Source organism: Stegastes partitus, unplaced genomic scaffold (genome assembly GCF_000690725.1).
Source record: "Stegastes partitus isolate 25-593 unplaced genomic scaffold, Stegastes_partitus-1.0.2 Scaffold6, whole genome shotgun sequence".
NCBI lineage: Eukaryota > Metazoa > Chordata > Actinopteri > Pomacentridae > Stegastes > Stegastes partitus.
The window spans coordinates 942045-954049 of record NW_007577737.1 but is presented as its reverse complement, the minus strand read 5'-3'; the positions used below and the strand labels follow the sequence as shown (position 1 = coordinate 954049).

The window sequence follows — 12005 nt, the reverse complement described above, 5'->3', positions numbered from 1 at the left end:
TTCCTATCTATCTATCTATCTATCTATCTATCTATCTATCTATCTATCTATCTATCTATCTATCTATCTATCTATCTATCTATCTATCTGTATTCTCACTGTCGTTTCCAGCCTTAACTACAAGCTTAACTGCACGGAGTGAACTGCATGGAGCGTACAGTAAACCTGCTGTTGCACAATAACGGTGAATCACTCTCTACACGCTCAGCAGGTCCAAAATGAGTCATGTTTAACAGAACCAACAACTAATGACTAACAGGGACGTTAAAACCAATGCAGGGTAACGCCGTTATTCCTGTCCATGGTGTTGTTGTTGCTGTTTGGTGTCATAAAGCTATAAAATACACAACATGAGCCTCTCCAGGCAGCTGAGATGTGTTGTTCATATCCAAACCTCTCAAACAGGACCATCACGTCAATGACTGCTGCCTATAAAATCAGTTCCTGCATTCGCACAGATTGGCAGAAAGAAAATCAAAGTGCTGATTTGTCGTTTGCGGCGGTTAAGCAGCATATTGAAGTCAGCGAGCTCTGGAGTCCAGTCACAAGGCCAGCGAGGTAAACCGACGCATGTTGTAAGTAGATGATTATGTGTAAGCAACAAAGAAAAGACCTACAACAGTTTACAGTCGATGGGGGTAAATTACAGGAGCAGCGGCGTCTCTGTGTACGGCGCTGCAGGACGGAGCAGAGCGCTTTCATTTCTTTCAAAACATGTTAAAAAGGAGCTCACAGTAAACTATGAAGACACACAGCGGCCTGGTTTCAGAGGCTCAAACTTCCTTTTTTTTTTAAAAAGAAAAGTTCATTTAGCATTTAAGCTTAAACATAACCCCACCAGCCATAAGTCAATGTTTAGGGAAAGGAGACACATGTCTTTCTTTGCTTGTTTTGACAGAGAGTGTATATCCCTGTTCTGTACTCTGTAAATTGTCGACAAACGGGCCTATGTGCTCCAAAGTATACGATTCATAGCAGCGAGCACTTTACAGTGTAAACAAAAGTGTGTATTCCAGGATGGAGAGATTGCCCAGTCCTCCTCTAAAGGGAGAGCTGATTTTTAAAAGCAAACCTTAAATTAAGGCCTGAACTAGCACAAACTATTGAAACACACAACACAGGGCGGGTGAGAAGTGCTGTGGTGTGCAGAAGTCAGACACTACATATTGACAAGGCTTCTGCAGAGCCATTTAACAACTCCAGCGCGCTAACAATGAGGAACTTGCACCGTGTGTCCAACGACAGCTGACATGTAGCGATGTGGATTTTGCAATGCTAGCACATATTTCATCCTTTATGTCGACTCTTGTCAGGCATGCCTGCAGAAACTGTCTGGGAATGTGCTGCAGAGAGAAATACTGTTAAATTTATCTACTGCACACTGAGGAAACTTCTCCGTGAATGGCACGCTTTAGAAGCTTTGTGATGTACGTCCGTGTCAGTGCAGTCATTTGTCTGCTGCCTCGGCTCAGTTTTGTCTTTCCAGAGTGATCAGCTGCCGCCCTACAGCCTGCTAACCTTAGTCACACATGTTTGGGTATCAATACGTCATTCTATTTCATGTTCTTTTTCTGCTGCACATCCAACTTGACATTTTTGTCCAATTACAAAGCGTGAATCCAGGAAAAACAGAACAGAAATCCTGCCACCTAAACACATAAATAATGCAGGAAAACGGATCCACGCAGAGTTTCAACATGTACTTAGAAATAAATTAGTAATGTGATCGCAACAACATCGTCTGTTTCCCAGAGTCTGGAACAACAGCTTAGCTAATCCACTCCCAGCTGCCTCTGCTGGTTTTCATTAGGCTGCGGTGGCTCTGACACTTGTTTTGTGTTGTTAAAGTCATGCGTTACAGATGTATGTACGTGCATTACACATTAGCGGAGCTTACTTTAGGACATATGGCGCTATCTGACTCTGGAAGCTTACCCTAGCATTAGGCACAGCTAATGCGTGCCCTGACCGTCACCTAACCCATTAAAAACGACCAAAAACTATTTCTGCTACTTCAGTGAAACCAAATTGGGCGCACACATTTTGTCCCTATTTCATCTCCAATCAAGCGGTTTGAAGACCAAAATTTGTCCCCAAATGTGCACCATGGCATTCCCCCCTCACACACACACACACACACACACACACACACACACACACACACACACACACACCATTAGGCCCTCCAGCTCTGAAGGGTTTGATGGTTTGACATCTGGAGAGCAGCTGCCGTAACCTCTCCTCCTCTCCAGTCTGGCCCAGCCTCTCCTCCCTCTAGGGAATGAAAGCATTTCTTCGTCTGTAACACCACTCCACTATTATCCTCCTACTCTGCCCCACCCGCCCGAGGAACGCCCTCGTAGTCTTTCCAAGCCCCAAATCTGGACCAGCTAAATTATACAGCAGAGACATTTTAGGGAACATAGGCAGAGATAAAAAAGGCCCGAGTCTCGGATCCAGTTTCTCCTTTTCTTGGAGGTGCGCTGATCTCTCGGCTCCCCTCTCACTGTAACTCTTCCCCCTGTCTTTATAGTCCTGGAAGATAAAGAAGCTAGAAGTGATGGCTCACGGCTGGCTGGCTGGCTCTGTTGACAGACGGCTGTGTTCTTCTTGCCTGGCAGATCTCAGATCAGACCGCGGCCCCAGGAACTGTGACAGAGCAGCTATCTGCCTGCCTGCGTTGATCACACATCCGTCTTCCACAGACACACACAGGCAGGTGGTATCACAGGCAGAGGAGACAAGAGGAAGCCGGGGCTTTATAATGATGCCCTGGGATGTGTCACTCTGAGTTTGGGCGTCTGTGCTCACATACGCTCGTGTTTTGTCTCATGTGAGGTGATATCTGAGGGAGTCATGAGTGACTCACCGACCTCCAGGGACAACTCGGCAACGTCGGGGGGAAACAAGCGACCGGTAGCGTGAGAGCATGCGACTCTTTAAAGAGCGCTCTGTAAACACATCAGTCTTCCCCCCTGCTGCTCGGATTCCAGAATCAATAGCAGATCTCTGCCAGCGTACGATCTGCGAGGAGATTTTTAGCTGCCAGTGAAGCTAAACCAAATCACTGCGTCTCATTTGCTCGGCTTGTTCTTTCCACCTTCCTCAGGGTCTGTCGAAGTGGGAGGCTGGCTGTGTTTGCACAGCGATTTAACCTTTCAGCATGGGAACGTCTCTCTGGGTTGTGGCCTTAATGAACTACACATTTCACCCCTTTGCTCGTCTCGGAGAGCTGCCAAGTCTGGAAAACGGGGACAGAGATACACAGAACACAGGAAAAACACATCAACCAGCCCAGCGGCTTCTATCTTTAGTCCAGACGTGGGACGGGAACCCCTTTGTTTCCCCTCTCAAGTAAATCTCCACCAGCCTGTCCTCCCTGTCTGTGCCGACATGAGTAAAGCTGGATGGCTGTCTCCAGCGTTGCACTGCAGTGGGAGAATAATTAACTGCCGCCTCACCTACCTCGGGGTAGGAAGAGAAAGACAGACAGAGATGGGAAAAAATGTGACTGTGAGTTGAAAGTGTCAGGTTTAGAAGCAGACTCAGAGTTTCTGCGCGAGGCCAGTGTGGAAAATGTGTTTCCAATGTTTGCTCCCGTACGCAGCGTTTTGAGCTCTAAGTAAATGTGAAGTGAGGGAATGAAGGACTAAATGGACGGTGGAGGATGTGGGATGAATGAATGAGGACGTTGTCCATGAGGACTTCCTAAAAGCCCCGAAGATGGAACCAAACGCAGCCACAGCCAACCTGGATTCATTTATTGCAGCATGTACGCTCTCCAGAGACATTAGCCGCAAAGAGTCCCGACACAAAGGAGACGTCCGTGCCTACAGAGTTACCTTCACACCAAAAACACAGCGTCTCGGGACTGTGCTCTTTGCAAAACAGGAAATAGTCTATTTTCTTTTAAGATGTGTACCCACAGGACACATATTCTCGCAGCTTGGAAGGAAAAGCAGAAGGGGATTGTGGGTCACTTGTACATTTCTTCAGAGGACTCCCAGGGCAGAGTAACTGTGCAATATGTACACTTCAAGAGGGGCCCTTTGGGGGATCGTGGGGGCAAAACAGGAAAACGCCAAAGTAGAAGTGTTCATGCCCAAACCCGGCATTCAATCACTGCTCTGACACAATGGAGACAGGAGCAGTGGCAGAAACAAACGGGACCACAGAGACACTAAAGGGAAGTGAAAACAAATGACTGACTGTCGACATGAAATACTGCACCGCGCCTCGCCTGCAGATAATCACCCATTTCGATTATTTGCACATATCCTGACCTTGTTTTTGCTACAGAATGACAAACACAAGTAACGGTACATTAGGAAAGTGAAGGCTTATCCTTGAGACTTCTGCAAGATGGATTGTGTGTTTGACACTTCTGGATTTTGTTCCCACCATGACTAATGGGTCGTCGGCGACTCGCACATAAGTCCTGTCACACGTCTAGTAAGTGAACTCAAGGTGGAGTTGGTCACTCGGCATCTAATTGGTGGAGCCAATGTGCTTGTTTTCCTTAGAGGTCAAGTGAGCTTGGCAGGTTTTTTTGTTGTTGTTGTTGCAGTATTTCTGAGGTTATTTACTGAGGTTCTAAAGGGGATTTTATCAATCAGTGCTTCCATTGATTTCCTGTACTGTACACAATCGGCTAAAGTCTCCTTTATCTATTATTTACTAAAGGTCACAGGGACGGTTTAAACGTGTGCACAGTGCACTGTATTATCAGTCAGGCTGAAGGCAGACATCCACAAAACATATCTGATCATGACTCTCATTGGGCAACAGTTTAACAGTTTTGATTATTTACGATTCCAACTGACAATTATTTTCTTCCACAAGCAAGACATAATGTGTTGCTGAAGTCCTTTTCACACATGGGATCTATCTATCTATCTATCTATCTATCTATCTATCTATCTATCTATCTATCTATCTATCTATCTATCTATCTATCCATCCATCCATCCATCCATCCATCCGTCATCCATCCAACCGTCCATTAATCCATCTCTAAAGAAAACTAAGCTCGATACATAGCACATGTTCCTCTTCCTCATATTTCCTGTGTGATGGGGTTAAATGGACTTTGATGAAGAATCAAGCGTCTCTTCTTTCCTCCATCTGAAGCGTTCCTCTCTGAACACAGCTCAACATGTTTTCACATAATCATTCAGTGATGTTCTCCCGTTAATTAATAATTCATGTAAAGCTCAAATTTTCATTCAACTTGAAGTTGCTCTACTGAAAAAGGAAAATATTTTTTGATCAAGCCAGCGGAGGTTTTGCTTTTTTGGGTAAGTGTGATGACATTATCTGGCATGAAACAAGCGATTATGAGCCATTACAAGCTACAGCGCTAGCCTTCATCCCTTAGCCTTGAATGTGTGTTTATAGGTTCATCTCACATCATCTTACCTCCGATTGCGCTGCACCTGGAGATGATCTCCCAAAGTACAAGAGCCATGGAATAAACGTCAGCTTGTTTGAAGGACTCAATGTTTTCTAGGTTGATTCTGGACTCCAGCACCTCTGGGGCCATGTACCTGGCTGTGCCCACCTGAGAAGAAGCAGGCAGGGAGAGAGACAGTGAAAAATGACAGTAAAGTTCTGTTTTGTACGGATTAAACAGGGTGGTACTGGTAAGGCAGGCTGGTAAACCACTAATAACTGCATTTTTCATACTTAACAGTAAAAAAAAAAACAGCTAAGTAGACCATTTTAGCAGTAGCAGCTACTTACCTGCAATAATCAAGTGACAGGTAGTAATTCTGTGCTGTGTGTAGTAAAGTGTCACATCGCATTTATCTGAATCAAAACATGTTTGATGCATAAAATAATTGGAAAAACAAAGGCAGCTCTGAGCTCATCAACACGTCGCTTGTCGGCTCATAATTACCACCTCGGAAAACGTGTTCGCTGGAGCTTCCTCCAAATGCATTAAGGGCATTACAATGCATTAAGTGTCCCGCGCAGCAAAGGGTGAGGCCTTTTTATAATGACTCATTTTCATAACAGAGTGTAATGTGGCTCTGGCCTATTACATCAGTGTAATGAGTCCATTAAGAATCAATCAGGCCTGTTTGTCTTGCAACTATAATAAAAACAACAACCTCAGAACACTTACGGTGCTATTTCTATCAGCATTATCCATCTGCGGCCAAGACACAGAGGCTGCCAAATATTTAGAGACGCTGTCCCTGAGTGGTGAGGATCAGAAGTGAAAAGTTTGATTTATGGCGCGGCTGTTTTCAGGGTCTGATAACCATCTTCAAAGAAATATATGGCAGGGCTTAGAAAGGCCTGTCTGGGGTTCTGCCACGAATTATAACATGATAGGACTTTTTTTTTTATCTCTTAAGAGATCAAGAGCCAAGTGAAATCAAATAATAACCCAAAATGTAGGGATTAGAAAGCCTCACCTGCCCGCTGTTGGCCAGCTCATCCACAGACAGAGTGTTGTCCAGCCGGAGCGCCAGGCCGAAGTCGCACAGGCAGCAGGTCAGGTCGCTCTTCACCAGGATGTTGGAGCTCTTAATGTCCCTGTGCGCGATGGGCACCTTGTACCGGCCGCAGGTGGTGTGGTCGCTGTGGAGGTGGGCCACTCCGTGGGCGAGCGAACCCCCCAGCAGCCACAGCTCGTGCCAGTTGATAATGTGGTGACTCAGGTACTCCTGGAGGTTCCCTCGCGGCTGGTAGGCCGTGATCAGCCAGTACTGTCTCTGCACCTTCCTCTCCTCCGCCGTGAGGAAGTGAAGCACATTCTCATGTCTCAGATCCGCGTCAGAGAAAATGTCCTTCTCGTTCTTCCATGAGGCGTATTCTTCGTACGAGAAAATTTTAATTGCCACCGTCTCGAAGCCCTGCTCCTCGCTGACGGAGGAGCCCTGCTTCAGCTTGGCTTTGTACACTTCCGCAAAGCGCCCTTTCCCGACCTGGACGTCGAGTTCGATGGGCAGCAGCTCGGTGTTGTGGTTGAGGTTGTTGGCGAGCGTGGAGCTGCTGTCTGAACCCTCCTCGTCTATGATGATGGCGCGAGCGTCGCTGAAGTCCAGTGGACCCTTCTTGCGCTTGGAGTGGGCTTGGCGCTGGCGGTAGACCCGGTAACAGTAGAAGGAAGTGATGACGACGACGGCCATAACCAGAAGAGGCACCAGGCTGACCAAGATGACCGCCACCACCTGGGAGTCCTTATCTGAAAGAACAAACGTCCAAGAGTTAAGATGATGACAATGAAGACCACAGACCACTTATGTAGTTTGGTTTAAAGCTGCGTAAAGCAATAGTATTGCTTTAAAAATAGAAAAAAAATGTTGCATGTACTGTTAAGGTGTCAAATCCATGGAGAAGATCTGAACTCTGTGTTTCAGCTCCCATCCACGAGTGTTGAGCATGTTTCAGGGGATTGTTTTGGTTTTACAGGCCGCCATTCCACTTTCACAAGCACTGTTTTCAGCAAATACACACCGATAAACCCACAAAAACGCAAATACGCAATTTCAGTTTCACAAAGTGAGACTATGACAGTTTTCTGTTCTGTCCCAAACAATCGATGCCGTGTTTGTTAACCTTGGAAGGTGCAGCAGGCGAAACACAACACAAGGTCTCCTTCGTTGTTATTCTCGATCATATCACAGGATCTACATCAGCAGACAGAGTTTGTGCAGCTGGTATGGAAGTGTAGGTTCCAGAGAGAGCTGAGAAATGTGAAGGTTTTGTGTGACATGCACAACCACCGGATGTCGCATCTCAGACAAAAACAAACGCCAGCCACAGCGCCGCCCCCCCACCCTCTCACTTTCATTTACAACCAGAAAGGCTGTGCACCAGATAACCAGCAGAAGCAGTCCAGCAACAAACATCACTTCACGCCAGCGATGCAAAATTCACTGACTGTTGTCTTCACTTCATCACCAGCAGATGAAGAGCAGCAGAAGAGGAGAGCTTCCAAACAGTAGAGCTGAAATAAAACACGCAGCGCAGATAAATTATGTATAAACCATAAATAAGATCCTTGTTTTTAAACTCTTTTCTTGTTAGGGCAACAGCTGAACACTCCAGACTGGAGCACTGCTGATTTTCCAGTGTGGTGTTGGAGGTCAGTCTGCGTCTGTTTTTAAGCGTGGGGAGGGTGGACGGTTTCAAACCAGAAAAACACAGAGAGGTAACGTGACTTCAATCTCCGGTCAGGTCGTCGTTACTCGACCGTATCTTTACATAACAGACAGGTGTTTGCTGATATGCTAATGCTACATATGGCACCTCTAACACCCAGTCTGCAAACTCCAGGTGCTAACGAAGATCTGATATTATCAGACGCTCCAGAATAGACACGATCTGTTAGAAATTGTATTATTCTTTTGGATTTTTGGTCTTTAAATGCTTTATAGCCGGTGCATTTCTCCACTTCATTCCATCCATCCAGCTGTTTTTGGTAAACACAAGACACTAAAACTCAAATTGCTCCGCGGTAGATGGTATCAGCATCCAGCTAAAAGTGAAGTAATACCCTCGGAGCAGCAGAGGAACCTGCCTCGTCTCTGTGGAATGTCCATAAGCATCAGAAAACTAAAGTTAGCGTCTGGGCCACAAATGTAAACCGGTCCAAACCCTGACCCAGTCGACCGCACATTGTGTCTCTTTATAGCGGACGTCTGATTCTTATAATTTAAGAGGCGGCGCGTCTCGAAGCTGCAACGGTTTTGGCAAACAGTGAAAGTTTATGTTTGTGCTGCGTTTATGGTCCAGTTTTCTGAAGCTGCAGCTATAAAGGAAGACCTATAAAAAGTATATCGCCAGACACAACATACTAAAAAAGAAAACCTCAACCGGTCCCCAGCCTGCTGTCCGCTAAATTTAATCATTTATGTGTTTTCTTGTCAAGTGCCGTGCTTTCCTTAACAATGAGGAACTTTTAAATCTATTTTTTGTTTGTTTTTTATGCGAGCAGCAGAGTCAGGACGACGAACGGGGAAGGCATCTCATTCGGTGCCCAGCGAACCCTTGGCTTGTCTCTAATTTTTTTTCTTAACAGGAAACCACATGTCTGAAATCCTCCACAGGGCCCCAGACAGACAGTTTGTTTTGATTCTTGTAGAGTGAGAAGCTGTTCCTCACAACAAACCTGTCGCTGAGTCTTTCAGCCTCCACCAAAGATTCACTTGTTGTACAAAATATCAAACGTTCTGTAGGGACGCCGTTCAAAAGCCCTTCGTTTACTATTAGGAAGCTGAAAGCGGCTGATCTGAAATACTGTGCATATTTTCATTGAAAGAACTATTTCAGTTTTCTTGCTTTCTTGCTGAGAATTAGATGAGAAGTTTGGCAGCCCTCTCATATCTGTTAGCTAAATGGTTGATGTTTGCGCTAAGTTTAACATTTAGGCCACGTTTACACGTAGCCGGTATCCACAAAAACGGATCTATGTTTTCAGAAATAACATCGTTCGCACCAGATTGTTTTCAATAAAATCTACACAAACCCGCATAAACACGTCATTAAGGGCTGCTATGAGCTGCCAGACCTACAGGGGGCAGTGTGACAAGAAGCATAAAGCCATGCTAGCCAATCAGAATCCTGGAAAAAACACAAATACTTCCTGTTACTTCACTGATAATGGCGCGAGGGTGGTTTGTTTGGACAGACAGAGAAGTGGGGCTGCTCCTAAATGTGGTGTTAGAGACACAACAAGGAAAATACTAGAAAACATCGACTGCAAACACGTCAGTCTGTATATGGACGTAGCCAAACCATAAACATGGTGGCACACGTGACGCTGATTTTGTCGCTCACTGTGACGTCCAACTCCGTCTCCTCCCGTCTACATGCAAACGTATAGATGGGGGTTTTTTTAAATCTCCACTTTGGCCAGAGTTTTCAGATCTGATCGTTTTCAGTGACTCTTAGCTTCGTTTACATGTAAACCAAAGACCCATTGAAGTATCACCGTCTTTGCTACGTGTAAACGGGGCATCAGACTAGAAATGATGGGAAACAGCAGCAGGCATGGTGCTCTTGATTCTGGCTATATAATAACTTGTCAAACTATTGATGTGACTTTGTTGACAGATGCTGTTTCTAGTTTTTATGCTAAGCTAACGGCTCCAGCTTCACTCTTAAAGGACAAACACTAAAGTGGTATATATCAGCTTATCTAACTCTGAGTGAGAATGAAGATAAACATTCAGATTTATAAAGCTAAGCTGATTCATACATTCAATACAACAGCTCTTTTTGTTTATTTGAATCTTGTTTTCGCTAACATGGGGTCTAACATCCGTACCATTTGCTGTTCATGTATTTCTAATAAAATGCCTAAAAGCCCCATTATCCTCGGTGTCAGGGGAGCAGTGCAGTGGTGTGGACAGAGGGGTTACGACTACCATGGTGGAGCAAACAACTTCCCTCTAACTCAAGAAATGGCTTTAAGATGTTCTGCAGTGTCCTAAATCAAATTAATGCTTTGTGCAATGGACCACTGGTTCCGAATTAATACAGAACGGGGTAGAGTTACTTGAATCCACTGGTGTTGCTTCCTCGTCTTGAACACTGTCTGACTTGAGTCACTGAGAGTGCACAGACATTCTCCACGGTGAACGAATGTGTTTCCATGACGTGGTCCAAGCAGCGCACATGCTTTTAATTTGGCCCTGTGTGCAGAGCCAGGTCTCGGAAATGTACCTCAGTGTTGTTATTGCCGGGATGCCGTAGTCAAAATACATCTGATTCCAGGGCCAGCGCTGTAACCGGAGTCTACAAGCCAACGTCTCCTACACCTGTTTGCAATCGCGTTTTTGGAGCGCGTCGCGGTGCACACGTGTTAGCGTTCACGCATGACGCTTTACACGACGAGCCGATAGGAACGGGCGTTATAATATATCAGGTCTATGACGTCGCCGTGTTGTCCTGCAGATGTGGGTCCACTATAAAAGCGCCAGTGTGTCCGACTTAAACTAAGACTGTTACATAAAGAATAGATCAAGTGACTGTGTGTCTGGTGCGAGCGATGAACTCAGAGAAAATGAGTCCCAGACTCTGCAACACTAATAAGGAGCGTATAGCATGTCTTAGCTAATTGTTTTGGGGTTTACAGCTAGCTATTTTACTGCTCTGCTGTAATCTCGGCGCTCTCATCAAACTTTATTTCCATCCACAGCAGGAAGCTGTTGTCAACAGCCGCTGATACGCCCACAGTACAGAACTCACAGCAAATGTTTTGACTGGAGAACATGAACTGCGGTTACAGGGACGATATTTCTTAATTGAAATGACTATTATTAGAGTTTCCAACCGAACTGTTTCCACGAATAGAGTGAGCTGATAAACTGCGTGTTCAGATCTCCCAAAGGATTTAATTAGAATATATAATGTTGTCGACACGCACAAGGTGGCGGCATCAGCTGTCGAGCATCCAATCTGCAGTAAATAGAACAGAAGTATGGTTTTTAAAACTTTAATGTATATTCTCAGCAGTGTATGTTGTAATTCTCCTGCGATCTCTGGACAAGAGGGAGAGTGCAACAGGACCTATAACTTATCAAACACAGTAAGACCAGATAGTGGATGAAAGTAAAAAGGCTGGAAAAAGAGAATTGTGTGTGTAAATGGAGGAAACACGCACAAAAAGAACTTATTTATTCCAACCAGAAAGATGGTTATTAATATTTTCCTATTGAACTCATTAACAAAACTTTCCCACCATCGTTCCGATCACATTGGACATGCCGCTCCTCTCAGACGTATGGTTTGACAGGGCTTATTCTAATTATTAGTGTAATATTAGGGTCCACATAAACACAGCTGCTGTAACCACGTAGCAATAACCATGTAAACATAACAAGCAAGGAGCAGATTAGAGCGAAAGAGGAAACAGTGAGTGAACATCTGTCAAGTTACAAGAATCATGACTCTAAATGATTACAGCCATGACCCGACAGTCCAACACTAAATGGAAAACCTTCTTTTATGTCGGATAGCAAGGCTGTCGGATTGTCAAGACGGAGGTC

At 45.1% G+C, this 12005-nt stretch overlaps 1 protein-coding gene across 2 annotated transcripts in view; it reads right to left on the bottom strand.

Annotated features, from left to right (window-relative positions):
* Nucleotides 1–12005, bottom strand: part of LOC103356582 (TGF-beta receptor type-2-like) — a 24172-nt gene that overhangs the window by 4580 nt on the left and 7587 nt on the right. For both annotated transcript variants that reach the window (XM_008280795.1, XM_008280787.1), the window contains exons 4-5: nucleotides 6423–7195; nucleotides 5419–5560 (exon numbers count right to left, since the gene is read on the bottom strand). In XM_008280795.1, the coding sequence (XP_008279017.1) occupies nucleotides 5419–5560; nucleotides 6423–7195 (915 nt within the window). The remainder of the gene's footprint in view (nucleotides 1–5418; nucleotides 5561–6422; nucleotides 7196–12005) is intronic.